A 14,950-nucleotide genomic window follows, 5' to 3' on the forward strand; every position below is an offset into this window, starting at 1 on the left:
CTGCGTTACGGGATGATTGGATTTCTCTTGAGCCACCGAAAAAATTAACGGAGTATGTAAACGGGTTTAAAAGACGACTCTTTGAGGCTGTTAAGTTGGCTAAAGCAAACTTAATGCAGGCACAATTAAAAATGAAGCATGCGTACGATCGTAGAACTGAGCACCGATCTTTTAGTGTCGGGGATCAGGTAATGGCGTTATTGCCGGTGACTACTTCTCCATTTAAAGCTAGATTTGCTGGCCCGTATGTGATTCACCGTAAAGAGTCGGATGAAAATTATGTTATTGCGACACCAGAAAGAAGGACAAAAACTCAAGTATGTCATGTTAACTTACTTAAACCTTTTTATGGCCGTTCAGGCTCAGTTTGTTGTCAGGTATCCCCTGTATTGTCCGTTCATCCTGCGACATCTGATGAATTATTTTTGGATTATGAAAAGACAATGGAGCCAGATGACAGCATTATGTGTCCTCGATTGAGTAATTCAGAAATTCTGAGTGACTTACCAGCCTTTTTGCAACATCTTCCTACTGAGAGACGTTTAGAGTTGGTCAGATTGATTGAGGATTATGTATGCCTTTTTTCAGATGTTCCTAATCAGACGCATGTTGTACAACACGATATTGATGTGGGGGATTCCCTTCCAGTGCGTCAGCGATTCTATAGAGTGCCGTGGGAAAAAAGGAAGCAATTGGAATCGGAGGTTAAGTATCTGTTGGAGAATAATTTGGCTGTTCCATCTTCTTCTAGTTGGTCATCTCCTTGCTTGCTAGTAAAAAAGAAAGATGGTACCTTGAGATTTTGTACCGATTATAGAAAATTAAATGCAATCACAAAACCTGATTCTTTTCCCCTTCCCCGTATCGAAGATTGTGTGGACAAAGTGGGTGCTGCCAGATACCTCAGTAAATTTGATTTATTGAAGGGTTATTGGCAGATTCCGCTGAGTCCGCGCGCCCGTGAAGTCTCTGCGTTTATTACACCTGATGGGGCATATTCTTATAATGTGATGAGTTTCGGATTGCGAAATGCACCGGCCACATTTCAGAGGCTAATGAATCGTGTGATAACTGATTTGGAAGGTTGTGCAGTTTACTTGGATGATTTGATTGTATATAGCGATTCTTGGGAGGAACATCTACGGCGAATTAGGCAGCTATTTGAGCGTCTGAAGGAAGCAGGGCTTACTGTAAACCTAGCGAAGTGTGAGTTCGCTAGGGCCACGGTAACCTATTTGGGTAAGGTTGTTGGTCATGGAGTTGTGCGTCCCGTGAGTGCTAAAATTGAGGCAATTGACAGATATCCCCCACCCCGTACCAAGCGAGAATTGATGCGTTCCAAAAAATTTCTGCCTTATCAGATTAATTATTCTGTAATCGAAAAGGAAGCCTTGGCATTGGTTTGGGCACTCCAGCATTTTGATGTCTATGTTGGGGGGGGTGGATTGCCGGTGGTTATCTATTGTGACCACAACCCTTTGACGTTTTTGACAACTTTACAAAATCCTAACCAACGTTTAATGCGATGGTCTTTATTTTTACAGCCGTACAATTTGGAGATTCACCACATCAAGGGGAAGGAAAATATTTTGGCGGACGCCCTTTCTCGTGCACCGGTCTCTTGAAGTGATAGAGATATGTCGATTTGTGTCCTGTTTCTTATTTGTTGATTGTGTATAAGTTTTTTTTTTTTTTTTTTAATTAATTTTTTTTGGGGAGGAAGGTGTGACGACCCCTTGTGGTCGTTTGTGGCTGGGGTGTGGGTGTCGGTCTGTGCATCTGTGTGTGTGTGTGTGTTGCAGGTCCAGCTGATTGCGCTGGGATTGAGAACACCGGTTTGTGATTGAGTTGCTCTGCTATAAATAGCGTGTTCGTTTCAGACGAGGAGAGGCTGCACGTGGAATCTGGTCACTTACCTTTCGGCTGGGATCGGTTTTGGACCTGATGGGCTAGCAACATGACCTTTGATAATAGTAAATAAATATATTTTTGTACCGCAATTGTACTCGACTTCTCCTTATTTGTGGTGACCGGTTTAGGTCATAACACTATTAATGATAGCAAAATCAGCACATGATGCAACATCACCAATACACCGTGGAAGGACACTGTTTCAGAGGAGGAGAGAATATGTGAAACACTCAGTCATGGTTACACAGATGTTACATATGAGGTTGCCAGTACCAGTGAGTCTACAACCGATTCTGAGGTTACTTGCACTCCTGGGAATTTCACTGCCTCTGAATCCTCCAGTGCCCACCAGACTGGCTCTGCATCATAAAGTGAGCTTTCCTCTGAGACAGTCACTGAGAATAATGGTGTCAATGAGGCCAGGACCTCATCTGAAACCACCACTGACCCTCAGCCAGCCAGCATCTCAGAGACTGGGATTACCTCAGAGACAGTTGCTGAGAATAACGATGATTTTGCATTTGAGAATGCCAACCTCAATGCGTCTACAACTGTCTCTGAGATTAAATCTTCCATTGACACTGCCGATAACACCAATGTCACTGAGACCAATACTGCTCCCGAAACCACTACGGCACAACAGACTGGAAGTGCCCCAGAGAGTGAGTTTAACTCTGAAGAAGTCACTGAGAACACCACTGAAAGTGAGACCAGCACCACCTCTGGAACCACCACTGCCCCTTAGGCTGTCACTGTCTCACAGCGTGAGATTACCTCTCAGTCAGTTACTGAGAATCTCGCTGTCAATGAGACCACTATTGACATCACCTCAGAGACAGCTACTGAGAGTGACAACAGCATTATATTTGAGGTTGCCACTACCATTAAGGCTACAACTGTCTCTGAGGTTTCTGGTACCCCTGATACAGCCCCAGAGACCAGCACTGCCCCTGAGACCAGCACTGCCCCTGAGACCAGGACTGCCCCTATTGAAACCAACAGTGCCCCTACTGAGTCCAGGACTACCTCTTCTGAGACCAGCAGTGATTCTTCTGGGACTAGGACGACCCCTAAGACCAGCAGTGCCCCTTCTGAGTCCAGGATTGCCTTTCCTGAGACCAGGACTGCCTCCCCTAAGACCAGTTGTGCCTCTAAGACCAGCAGTGCCCTTAAGACCAGCAGTGCCCTTTCTAAGACCATCAGTACCCTTTCTGACACCAGCAGTGCCCTTTCTAAGACAAGGACTGCCCCTCCTCAGATCAGGACCACCTCTCAGATTTATGGGACTGATGCGGTATCTGAGATGACATCGCCCCGCAATGCGACAGTGTCTTTCAGATTGACACCGTCTACAGTGACATTACCTTTCACGCTGAAAACACCAACACAGTCTCTGAGATGGACACTGCCACATATACGTCTCACTGTCTGACAAGTATTTCCCGGTGGAGGAAGGACCACCTTCAATGATTAACCAAAACTTTACCATACAACTGAGAAGAGGAAGAAGTCGTGCCACTGTTCTCTTGCTCACCGGGCTCTTCTCCCTCACAGATGTCAGCCGCCCTTCCATACTGTTGCAGACGGTGGTCGAGTATACCCATCCCCATGGCAAGCTCTTCCAGTGCTCCTCACTCACGGTGCCTGGCCAGAGCACTTAATTGGTGGATGGTATTCCCCCGTCTCCATATGGAGGGTAATGGCTTCTCTACCACATAGGTGGCAGCAAGAGCTCGTACCCTTGGTCTTCCTGCTTGTCCCCATCATGGTGGACAGGACTTAAGACTTGCTTGAACGGTGGTGACTCCCTTGTGCCCTCTCAGATGACAGTCGCCCTTCCATTCTGTGGCAGACGGTGGTCGAGTATGTTTCTTTTACTCCTCCGTCTCCAGATGGCAGGTAATGGTTTCTCTGACTTGCCAACATGGTGTGCCTCCTTCCTCCCGGGCTTCAGGATGACATGCTGAGAAAAGAACTGTATATATTGTGTATATATATTGAAAAAAATGTAATAATACATGAAAACCTTGAAACAAATAAACTGGAGGAGATGGGGTGGTGGTGGGCCTCCATAAACAGGCGACAGCCTAATTTTTTTTTTTAAATACTCTATATATGTGTAATATATAAATCAGAAGGCCACATCTCAAGCATCTGCAGAATTGGTTGTTAAGGAATTGCCAAACTATGACAATGGTATGAATGTCATTATTCATGCTTTGATGACCTCTCGGTTAGATTGGTGTTATGCATTATTAGGTGGTCGCCCTGTAAGCATAATAAGTAACTATCTAGATTTAACACACATCTCTTTTGTAATTTGAATGGCATCTACGCTGATGTTAGTCTGTTTTTCCTTATCCCGAGGCCAACATAATCTTGGATCCGGCCTGTATCCAGAGCAGATGGTTATCGCGGGCATTGAGAGCACAAGACTGATTCCTGCAGAGACCCCAGTGACAGACGAATCTCTGAATCAGATAATCAGAACATCCTTGAACCTGCACCTGCTCCACAACTGATGCTCATTGTGGAGTTTTGGTTACCTGCCGTAGTCACCTCTGGCTTGTTTGTTTGGGGTCGGCAGAACTGATCTTCAATGTATCATCCTTCAACAGTGACATTTGTAATAAACAGAACTGAAATAAACTGAATCGAGCTTCATTTGTTTTCAATTGGAATGAATGAGTAGACACTAAATAGAGCATCGCTTTTAGAAAAAGAAAAAAACTACTACTGAAACTAACAAAAACTAAACTAATTTCATAATATTGAAACTAATACAAAAACTAGTAATTCTGCCTCTAAAGCTAATTTAAAAAGAGCTGAATTTAAAAACAAGACAAAACGAAATAAAAACAAACTAATAAAAAAATCCAAAACTATTATTACCTCGTTTACAGGAAGAGTCCAAGCTGGAGTGTAGAGAGACATTTATTGAGTTCTTTCAAAAGTGCCTTACATTATGACTTGAGGTAAATTCAGACATCATCATAAGACAGACATTTCAAGACAAACTTGCTTTCAAATACACGCTGATATGATTTCCCCGTGTTTTTAACACGTCTTTTGTTTATATTTCAGAACAACACCATGGCATTAGGGTTGGGCGATGTTGACCAATTTGGCATCGTACGATGTCTAATGTGAAACATTGCAAAAAACAATGGCATCGTCATTGTAGTGAATTAATGATTTATGAATAATTAATTAATTCATAACGAATTAATTATGTGTAGCCTACTGTTTCAACTAGCTGACCCGCATGCTCTTTGTTTTACCCATAACCAAACCATAAATAAATAAAGATAAGTTACACACAAATGACCACCTGTCAATCACCTTTCCCACAGGACTCTGGTATGAATAGGCAGTGACCTGTGTCAGTATTACGCCCCATTCACTCGAGGCGTCAGCGTCAACGCTTCCCATTCACTTTGAATGGGTGACGTCAGGCGCTGCTGAAATGCATTGTGGATGCGTCGGCGCCACTTCAGAGGTGTTGCTCACTGCAGAAGTTGGGACCAGCTCAACTTTTCAAGCGCCAACGGAAGCGTCAGCCAATCAGATCGCTGTATGCAAATACACCAGCAAGACAGTGGCCTATTGCTGACTGAATTTCATTGGCTGACGCTTCTATGATGATCGTTTCAGCCCCAACTTCAGACACGCCTCCAGTCAAGCGTTGACGCTGAAGCCCTGTGTAAATGGGGCGTAAGGGCGTCTACAAACCTAATTGGTAGAAATGGTGTAAAACCAACAGGAACCAACCAACAGTGTCTGTGGTTTACACTAAAATGACTAAGTACAAGTGTGAAAGTGAAAGACTGAAGCACTGTACTGACGCTGTGACACGTTACCTGATAGATTCAGAAGACCGAAGAGTCGTTAGATAGAGACAAGAGTTAACAACTATAGTGAGACGCCATCCAGCGGTACATCCTTGATTAACTGTGTGACGTGCACTGTTCTCTGGGGTTTTGTGCTCAAGCCTGCAGGAGCTCAGATGCGCGCGTATGCTGCATCTGATTCCTGTCAATTTCACATAGTCGTTGTATTTGCACTGTATTTTGCACTGTCTGGAGCCAGCACCTAAGCTTTTCACTCATAGCACACGTGCTGCTGATGATGTGACAATAAAAGTGATTTGACATGACAGTGTGTGTGTTGTGTGGTCACACGACGTGCGTTTTCAGCAGTATAGTGTGGACGGAGATCTGTTCAGAAATGGTAAACTCCAGCGTGGATCATTTTCATTCCTAACCACCATTTTAAAACTAAGACATAGAAGTGTAAACGGGGCCTGAGCGGGTTGCTGCTGTGACGGGGCCGGGGCGGAGAATGTCTATTAGCCATCGGCGATGGATGATGGCATCGTCTATCGACCCAACCCTACATGAAACATGGCTCACAAACACTGAAACAGCAGGGAATTAATGATGCCGCCCTGCAAAACAAAGAGCAGTAACTACGCAAACGCCTTGAAGGAACAGTTCACATAAAATTAATAATATTTACTCAGCTCAAGTGGTTCTAAACCTTATTGGCTTTCTTGTTGAATCTTTCAAAGAACGTTGGGGAAAAAGCAGCCCTTGACATCAGTAGTAGGAACAAGAAGTGAAGTTTCACAAACTAATTTCGAGAGGAGCAGTTGATATGACTGAGCATGGATCAGTAATGATCCAATCAAAGTGATCCAAGCCTACAATAAGGCTGCTTTCACACCTGTGAATTGATTCAGTTGTTCCGAAACCGAGATTACAATTGTTACATTGTTGCTCTTTGCTCTTGGAGCGGTTCGCTTTCACACTGCAAAGTTTCTAATCGGACCAAAAGAGCTAAAACAAGTCACGTGCGAGTAAACTCTCCTTACATTGGTCAGAGTGTCAGGGTTTATTTTGCAGCGTCCCGCTTAGCTGTCAGGAGAGGTGGTGGTTTGGTGGTGATTGACAGGGTGCGCGCGCGCGACGTGTCTGAGGAGAGACACGGTGGGGAGGGGTGAGAAGAGTGCGCGACGATGCCTATTTGAGGACCGGAAGGGAGACGCGAGATTACCGGGAGATCATCACTCGTTTGCGGGCATCCGGAGACTCGCGAAACTTCCCGCCCTACTCATAATACTCTCTTCATATAGCCGTAAGCCTATTACATATCCATAAAACACTGTGATATAACCGCGCTCGGATCGGATCGCTTTCTCACTGCAATCGAACCACTCCAGGGTTCGTTTCAATCGAGCCGAGACCACCTCATTCAAGCGATCTCGGAGCGATTACTTTGGCGCGGAACAGAGCGCGATTGCCCTGTTCACATATGCCAATCGAAACGCGCTAACTGGGCAAACGAGACACGTTCCGAAACAAAAGTGTAGTGAACCATCTGTGGTTCGGTTCATTTGGTTCGGACCAAGGGCAATAAATGATGCATTGTTGCATTTTCTGAAGTCTTTGGGTCGTTTTCACACCACTCTGATTGCTTTGATCCGAACCTGATGAAAAGAACCAAAATGCAGTCATGTGACAAAACCCACATCACTCATTGGCCAGATGTTGTTGAACGTATTTCCTAAACTGCTTTTCGGCTGGTCAGAGTTAACGTGCGGGAAAATGCCAATGAACTCCCGCAAGTAAACAAACCGGCAGACAAAATGTGGCTTTTGACTAAGGAGGGACGACTTGCTGGCTGATTGTACCCCTGCTCATAGTACACTATATAGTTTGTATACATCACTTTAGACAAACTATACATTTCGAGAATGAAGTGCGGCTGCGGCTGGAAAACAATGTTTTAATGCATCGCAAACATCGTTCAAGAGTTCACACTTAGCTGATGACCAATAAAGCGTAATTGTCATGCTGTCCCGGTAGAGAGCCCTGAGCTCATAATATCCTCGAGCTAGGGGCTCCCTCCTGATAGAAGGGCGAGAGGGGAGTTCGAGCTCAGGTAGGTCTCGAAAACTCACCTGCTTTCAAGACGAAGATAACTGGAGTGAAAAGCTCAGGTTATTTATAATGCGTTCGTCATTATCTAATAGGGCAGATTACAGAGCGAATAAGGTGCCAGCCGTGTTGATCATAAGTGATCCTCTCGAAAGTAGTTTATAAATAAACTGCACAAGGCGCATCGCACGTCACTTTAGGAGGAGGCGTGAATTAATTTAGCTAAACTGCAACATAGTCATCTTCCGGAAATATTACCAACGATTCATTAGGTAATGTTTTCCCCTCTCTCTCTCTCTTGGTAAAGCGCTGTCAACAAATATTATTTCTCCACATCCCATAATGCACAGCGCATCAGCCTACGGCAGCTGCATTAGTCCAAAAGGTGCAGTTCTTTTTGTAGTTAGGTCTGCACCAAGAGGGAAAACGAACTCTAGTGCGATTCAACCCAACTAAATAAGGCAGGTGTGAAAACACCGTTAATAGATTGTTTTTCCCTACTCCTCTTTCTTCGTTTTGGAAGAATCCCCCCTTCCACCCCAACTCCTCCTTTTCTAAGGGGAGCTTTCGAGACCTACCTGATCTCGGATCCCCTGCTTATTGACTTCGGGCTCAAGTAACTCTTAAAACTCAATGCAAGTCAAGGGCTGTTTATTTCCCCCAGCATTCTTCAGTATATCTTCTATTGTGTTCAACAGAAGAAACTCAAACAGGTTTGGACTAACTGGAAGACGGGTAAATAATAGGTGAATGATTTATGTGAACGGTCCCTTAAAAAATGAAGTGCACAACCAGTCAAACCAGAGATTAGTGGTTTATTTTCTAAAATACGGGGCATAACTTGAGGATGAGACCTGAAATGTTTAGAGCAGATGTGTAGTTTCTGCGTTTTGCCTTTAGAGGGCAGACTGGATCACAGTAGAGGTCCTTTTTGCATCGCTAACAATGTCATCGCTTAATGCTATATACTGTCCTGGTACGGATATAACTGCAGTTTCAAAATCATTCAACAAAAGGAACAAACTTATTGCTTTTCTTTTTTAATCGCAGACATTCTATAAACTGTTCGCTGATGTGCAAACCGTCCTGACGGCGAGTGTGAGTATGTGTGTGTGCGTGTTTCAGTAAACCCAGGAGATGGGCACCCACTGTGGGCTTGAGGACGCTCTCTCGATGGCATCCTCCACTCCCTTCACACTCTCGTCCACATCGTTGTTCACCAGGATTTCGTCGAAAAAGTGCCGGTGCGCAGCGAGGAGGCTGTCTGACTCTTTCTGGATGTTCTGCACCGCCTCTGACTGGAAAGCAGAACACACAGGGTTAAAATGAAAATGCACTTCCTGTTTGTTTTCAGTGCTACGGCACGAGGCTGACACGCAACTCTCAAAAAATTTAACGACACATCTCAACGATGAGTAGCGCAAGCTCTGATTGGTCGGCTTGGTAGCGCTGACCAGTGTGGGCGGGACGAGAGCGGTGCAAGCCCAATGGAGCGATTGTTTACAAGTGTGGGTTCCCGTGAAGGAGCTCCAGATGGACAGTTTTGTTTTGTGTTTACCTCATAGTTAAAGTTGTTGCACGTCCGCCGGTTCCTGCCTCAAAATGACCGAGTTTGAGCCACTTGTACATTCAGAAAGTGTTCAGAATAAGCAAAACACCAGCGACGAAACTCGACACAGAGGAACATTAACACCTCACGGCCAACTAGCGTTTCGCAAGTGTAATTGCAGAGCAATAGAAACGGCGCGCAGAAGTATAAATGCACAGCTACGCACGTCGCATGCCCCGTGGGTCACGCCGATCACTTGATGTAGGAGTTTAAACCAGGCTTAAGCTGCATTAGGTTTAAATGAACCTGTTTCTGACCTGATTGCCGGTGTTAGTGGGAGCAATGAAGATCACAAGAGGAGCAAACTCTGCCGTTCTGAGCACTTTCAGCGTCTGGAGGAGAAGAAAAACAGAAAGACAATTGACTGTCAAAGCAAGAAATGAAAAACTAAAACAAACATAATGCTTCAGCAAAACACTGTGAAAGTCAATGAATGTTTTTTCAGCATTCTCCACAATATTGTCCATTATGTTCAACAGAAGAAAAAACTCAACAGGTTTGAAACAACTAAAGGATGATTAAATCATGACAATTAACATTTTTTCATCTTTTGTTGACAGTTTAAAATGAGTGCTGAATACCACAATACATATATATATATATATATATATATATATATATATATATATATATATATATATATATATATATATATATATATATATATATATATATATATATATATATAGTTAAAGTCCGAATTTTTAGTCCCGTTTATTTTTTCCCCCAATTTCTGTTTGAGGAAGAGCAGATTTTTTCAGCACATTTCTCAACATAATAGTTTTAATAACTCATTTCTAATAACTGATTTATTTTATCTTTGCCATGATGACAGTAAATAATATTAGACTAGATATTCTTCAAGACACTTCTATACAGCTTAAAGTGACATTTAAAGCCTTAACTAGGTTAATTAGGGTAACAAGGCAGGTCAGGGTAATTAGGCAAGTTATTGTATAATGATGATTTGTTCTGTAGACTAATGGAAAAAAATATAGCATAAAGGGGCTAATAATATTGACCTTAAAATGGTGTTTAAAAAATTGAAAACTGCTTTTATTCTAGCCGAAATAAAACAAATAAGACTTTCTCCAGAAGAAAAAATATTATCAGACATACTGTGAACATTTCCTTGCTCTGTAATAATTTGGGAAATATTTAAACAAGAAACAAAAAAATTATTCTGACTCCAAATTATCACTTGATAGATTACGATAACAACGTTTGTTAGTCCTCAAAGAAGGTTGTATTTTCTGGTTGGATGATATATACGAGTTATTGACTTGACGTTGCATTTTCAAGACAAAAAATGACAATAATTAGTGTCATATAAAATGCATAACTGTTAAACATACTGTAGACCTCTTGTTTGAAAAACTTATGTGTTAGTATTACATTTTTTGCACTTTTGAGCCAGGATGGATGGATGGATGGATGGATGGATGGATGGATGGATGGATGGATGGATGGATACATAGATAGATAGATAGATAGATAGATAGATAGATAGATAGATAGATAGATAGATAGATAGATAGATAGATAGATAGATAGATAGATAGATAGATAGATAGATAGGCAGGCAGATAGATAGATAGGTAGATAGACAAACAGATGGATAGATAGACAGATAGGCAGACAAACAGGTAGACAGATAGATAGATAGACAAACCAAACATATAGATAGACAGAAAGGTAAGTCTCCCGCAACCCTCCCGTTTTGTTATGTCTCCTGGAAAAGTCACATAATTTCGCCCAGTCTGTGAAACCCCGGGGTCACCAACTTTGGTATATTATCCGATCGCAGCGGTCGCCTGAAACGCACTCCATAGTACAGTTACTAACAGCACAGTACCCGCTTCTTAACAGTGTTATTCAGACACCTCACCCCCGAACCACCCCCAGATCTCCCAGACTTTCAGGAACAAATGTTGGCAGGTATGAGACAGATAGACAGACATACAGATAGACATATCCTAGATGTGCAGTTTTGTACCGTACAGTTGAACATTAGTACCTCTAGGGTACACCTTTGCACCTTTAAAGTTCTCTTTTATCCCTTTAAGATACTATGAGGTACACATTTGCACTTTTAGGTATTTATATGTGCCTTTGTACCTTTATTTTTGAGTGTGTAGAGCATTCTTAGTTTGGCATTAAAAAAGGTCAACATGTGACCAAAAGTGCACAGACATCTTCCAGATCTGTTACCTGTGGTTCGACATCCAGCACTGCGATCTTGCCCTGCTCGTGGATCTTGTGGATGGTTTCGATCTTCGTGCCGAACATGTGTCCCTGATAGCTGCCGTACTCCAGCAGCTCGTTTCCAACAATGCCTTTAGTCATCTCGTCGTTAGAGATGAAGTAATATTCTTTGCCGTTCTCCTCGTCCTTCTTCTGAGGTCTAGTTGTATCTGCAAAGAAAAAACATTATGATCGTGTAAAACATATGATGGAATAGTTGGTGGTTCATTCCGCTGTGGCGACCCCTGATAAATAAGGGACTAAGCTGAAAGCAAATGAATGAATGGGAAACAGAAGTGAAGGATACATACGTGGTGCTGGATAAGCAAACTTCTCAGGATATTTGCTCAGCAGTGAGTTTTTAATAAGGCTCCTTCCAACTCCATGTGCACCTTTACACAACAGAAAGAAACAGTTTTAGTATCTACTGTATAGTGATGAATGGAAATAACAAATAGATTTTATATTCCTATTTTCACTATTAATAGCACAATATATGGCTCACCGATGAGAACCAGGGTCTTTCTGTTGAACGCTGGAAGTCTCACTACCTCTTCATAAGATATGACATCAAGCTGGTCAAAGACTAATGAAAAGACAGAGAAATTCATCAGTTAATGCTCTATAAGGGCATCTGTAGACTTAAATAGTGGCTTTTATTACATTAAGCCATGATGTGGTTATTCAGAGGTATAATAGAAAAATATTTAGATTTATTAAGCCTAACCGGCCACTTAATTAGGTACACCTTACACCTTGCTAGTAGAACCAGGTTGCCTTCAGAACTGCCTTAATCCTTCATAGCATATATTTAACAAGCTACTGGAAATATTCCACAGAGATTTTGCTCCATGTTGACATGATAGCATCACACAGTTGCTGCAGATTTGTCGGCTGCACATCCATGATGCCAATCTCCCGTTCCACCACATCCCAAAGCTGCTCTATTGGGTTGAGCTCTGGTGACTGTGGAGCCCATTTGACTGTGGAGCGGCACCCGGTGTGGTCTTCTGCTGCTGTAGCCCATCCGCCTCAAGGTTGGACGTGTTGTGTGTTCAGAGATGCTCTTTGTGAGTTACTGTTGCCTTTTTATCAGCTGGAACCAGTCTAGACCATTCTTTGTAAACCCTAGAGATGGTTGTGCGTGAAAATCCCAGCAGATCAGCAGTTTCTGAAATATGTGGACCAGCCCGTCTGGCACCAACAACCATGCCACGTTCAAAGTCACTTAAATCCCCTTTCTTCTCTATTCTGATGTCTTGACTATGTCTACATGTCTAAATGCATTGAGTTGCTGCAATGTGATTGGCTGATTACAATTTGCGTTAACGAGCAGTTGGACAGCTGTACCTAATAAAGTGGCCGGTGAGTCTATATATATATATATATATATATATATATATATATATATATATATATATATATATATATATATATATATATATATATATATTTATATATGTGTGTGTGTTTAAATTTACAGACTGTCTTACTATTATATTATATTATATTATATTATTCACAACATTCAAATTAGCCAAAAATATTATTATCGTGATTGGTAAATTATAAATGTAATAAATAATAGCACTAGGCTTAAACTGCAGGTGACAATAACATTAAAAAACAATTTGTTAACAAGAATACAAATAAAACATTATTAGTTTGTTTTGTTGTTAAGTGTAAATCATTTTCAGCAGAACATTAATGACTGTGAAAAGACTTGTAACATTCCTGAATTTGCATGGAAGTGAACACAAATCCTTTTATAAATAAAGCAGCACATGTGTGTTTAAACAGTGTGCGAGTACTTTGTTTTACTGTATAATGTTATAAAACTTTATGAAAATGCATAAATAAGCAGTGTGTGATGGTATACAGGTGCGCTTCACTAACTTGAGCTGTGTTTGGCGAGGTATTTGTCTTTGCATTTCTTCTTCTTGCCAAAAGGACTGCAGGACTGTCCAGCTTCCCGTGTTGCTTTGCTTTTGCTCGCTACTCTCCTGCAGAAACACCACAAGCATTTACTGAACTCACTGCTCAAACTGTCCTGAGAACCAAAACGCAGGCTCACTGGAAATACAAGCTTCAGCCAACATTTACAAATAGGTGTTAAATTTAGTTCCTGGAGGGCCGCAGCTCTGCACAGTTTAGTTCCAATCCTGCTTTAACACACTTACCTGTTGTTTCAAACATGCCTGAAGGACTTAATTAAATCAATAAGCTGTGTTTAATTAGGGGTAACGCTAAACAGTGCAGAGCTGCGGCCCTCCAGGAACTGGATTTGACACTTGTGCTTTAACGCATGCTACACTGCAGTATGTAGGTAAAATGAACACTAGGGGGCAGTATGATGATGACCTTTTATTCCTTTTCACAAAAATGATATTTAGAGACATGGTTAACGAATAAAGGATTGCTTTTATGCAGTGCTTAGCACAACAGCAAATAAACCCCACAAAACAACTTAACGCTGCCTGTGATTACGAATACTGATAATGAATACTGTTGTGTCAACAATATATCTGTACATTTTTTTGGCATGGTCAGTTTTCTCGTAGCTCACCTTGTACTGTGTTGTCCTACAGAGTGCTTCAGATTGAGTCCGATAAAGTACGTTTTTACGATGTAAAATCAAGGTGAAACTATGTTTATTTCTCTTACGTCTGCTTCTGTAAACACTATCGGTTGGGTTTAGGAAAGAGTTTAGCTTAGTGGTTCGCTAGCTGAGTTGCACGACAAGCTCTGCCTTTCCCTGGACGTGTACAATAGGGACATTTATATGAAACTCAACTCACCCTAAGTAACGTATTTCAAATTCGCATATTTTCACAGCACCCTCTAGTGGATTTGTCATCTAAAACGAACAACAAAACTACCCTAAGTAATGTATTTAAAAGTCGCAAAAATGCAGACAGCCCCCTCTAGTGGATTTTTCATCTGAAGTTGGCAACTAAATGTACCCTAAGTAACATATTTTAGTCGCCATAATGTAAATAGCGCCCTCAAGTGGATTTGTCATCTGAAACGTACAACAAAACGTACCCTAAGTAACATACTTCAGATTTACAAACATATAGACAGCGTCCACTAGTGGATTTGTCATCTGAAACCTACAACAAAACACACCCCAAGTAACGTATTTCATATTTGTAAAATGTAGACATTGCTCTCTAGTGAATTTGTCATCTAAAACGCACAAGAAAACGTACCCTAAATAACGTATTTCAGATTCACAAAAATGTAG

General features: G+C 41.9%; 1 protein-coding gene across 2 annotated transcripts in view; it reads right to left on the minus strand.

Moving 5' to 3' along the window:
• Positions 1-7,056: 7,056 nt before the first annotated feature.
• mpp1 (MAGUK p55 scaffold protein 1) overlaps positions 7,057-14,950 on the minus strand; it is a 45,582-nt gene continuing 37,688 nt past the window's right edge. The window contains exons 7-12 of one of the 2 annotated variants that reach the window (NM_214692.2): positions 13,600-13,706; positions 12,209-12,289; positions 12,015-12,095; positions 11,671-11,873; positions 9,717-9,791; positions 7,057-9,148 (exon numbers count right to left, since the gene is read on the minus strand). In NM_214692.2, the coding sequence (NP_999857.2) occupies positions 8,972-9,148; positions 9,717-9,791; positions 11,671-11,873; positions 12,015-12,095; positions 12,209-12,289; positions 13,600-13,706 (724 nt within the window). In that variant the 3' untranslated portion in view covers positions 7,057-8,971. Of the gene's footprint in view, positions 9,149-9,716; positions 9,792-11,670; positions 11,874-12,014; positions 12,096-12,208; positions 12,290-13,599; positions 13,707-13,832; positions 14,917-14,950 lie in introns of those variants that run through there. The other variant, XR_012396470.1, reaches the window with a different exon arrangement.

The sequence above is a fragment of the Danio rerio genome, chromosome 21, assembly GCF_049306965.1.
Source record: "Danio rerio strain Tuebingen ecotype United States chromosome 21, GRCz12tu, whole genome shotgun sequence".
NCBI classification, from domain to species: Eukaryota; Metazoa; Chordata; class Actinopteri; order Cypriniformes; family Danionidae; genus Danio; species Danio rerio.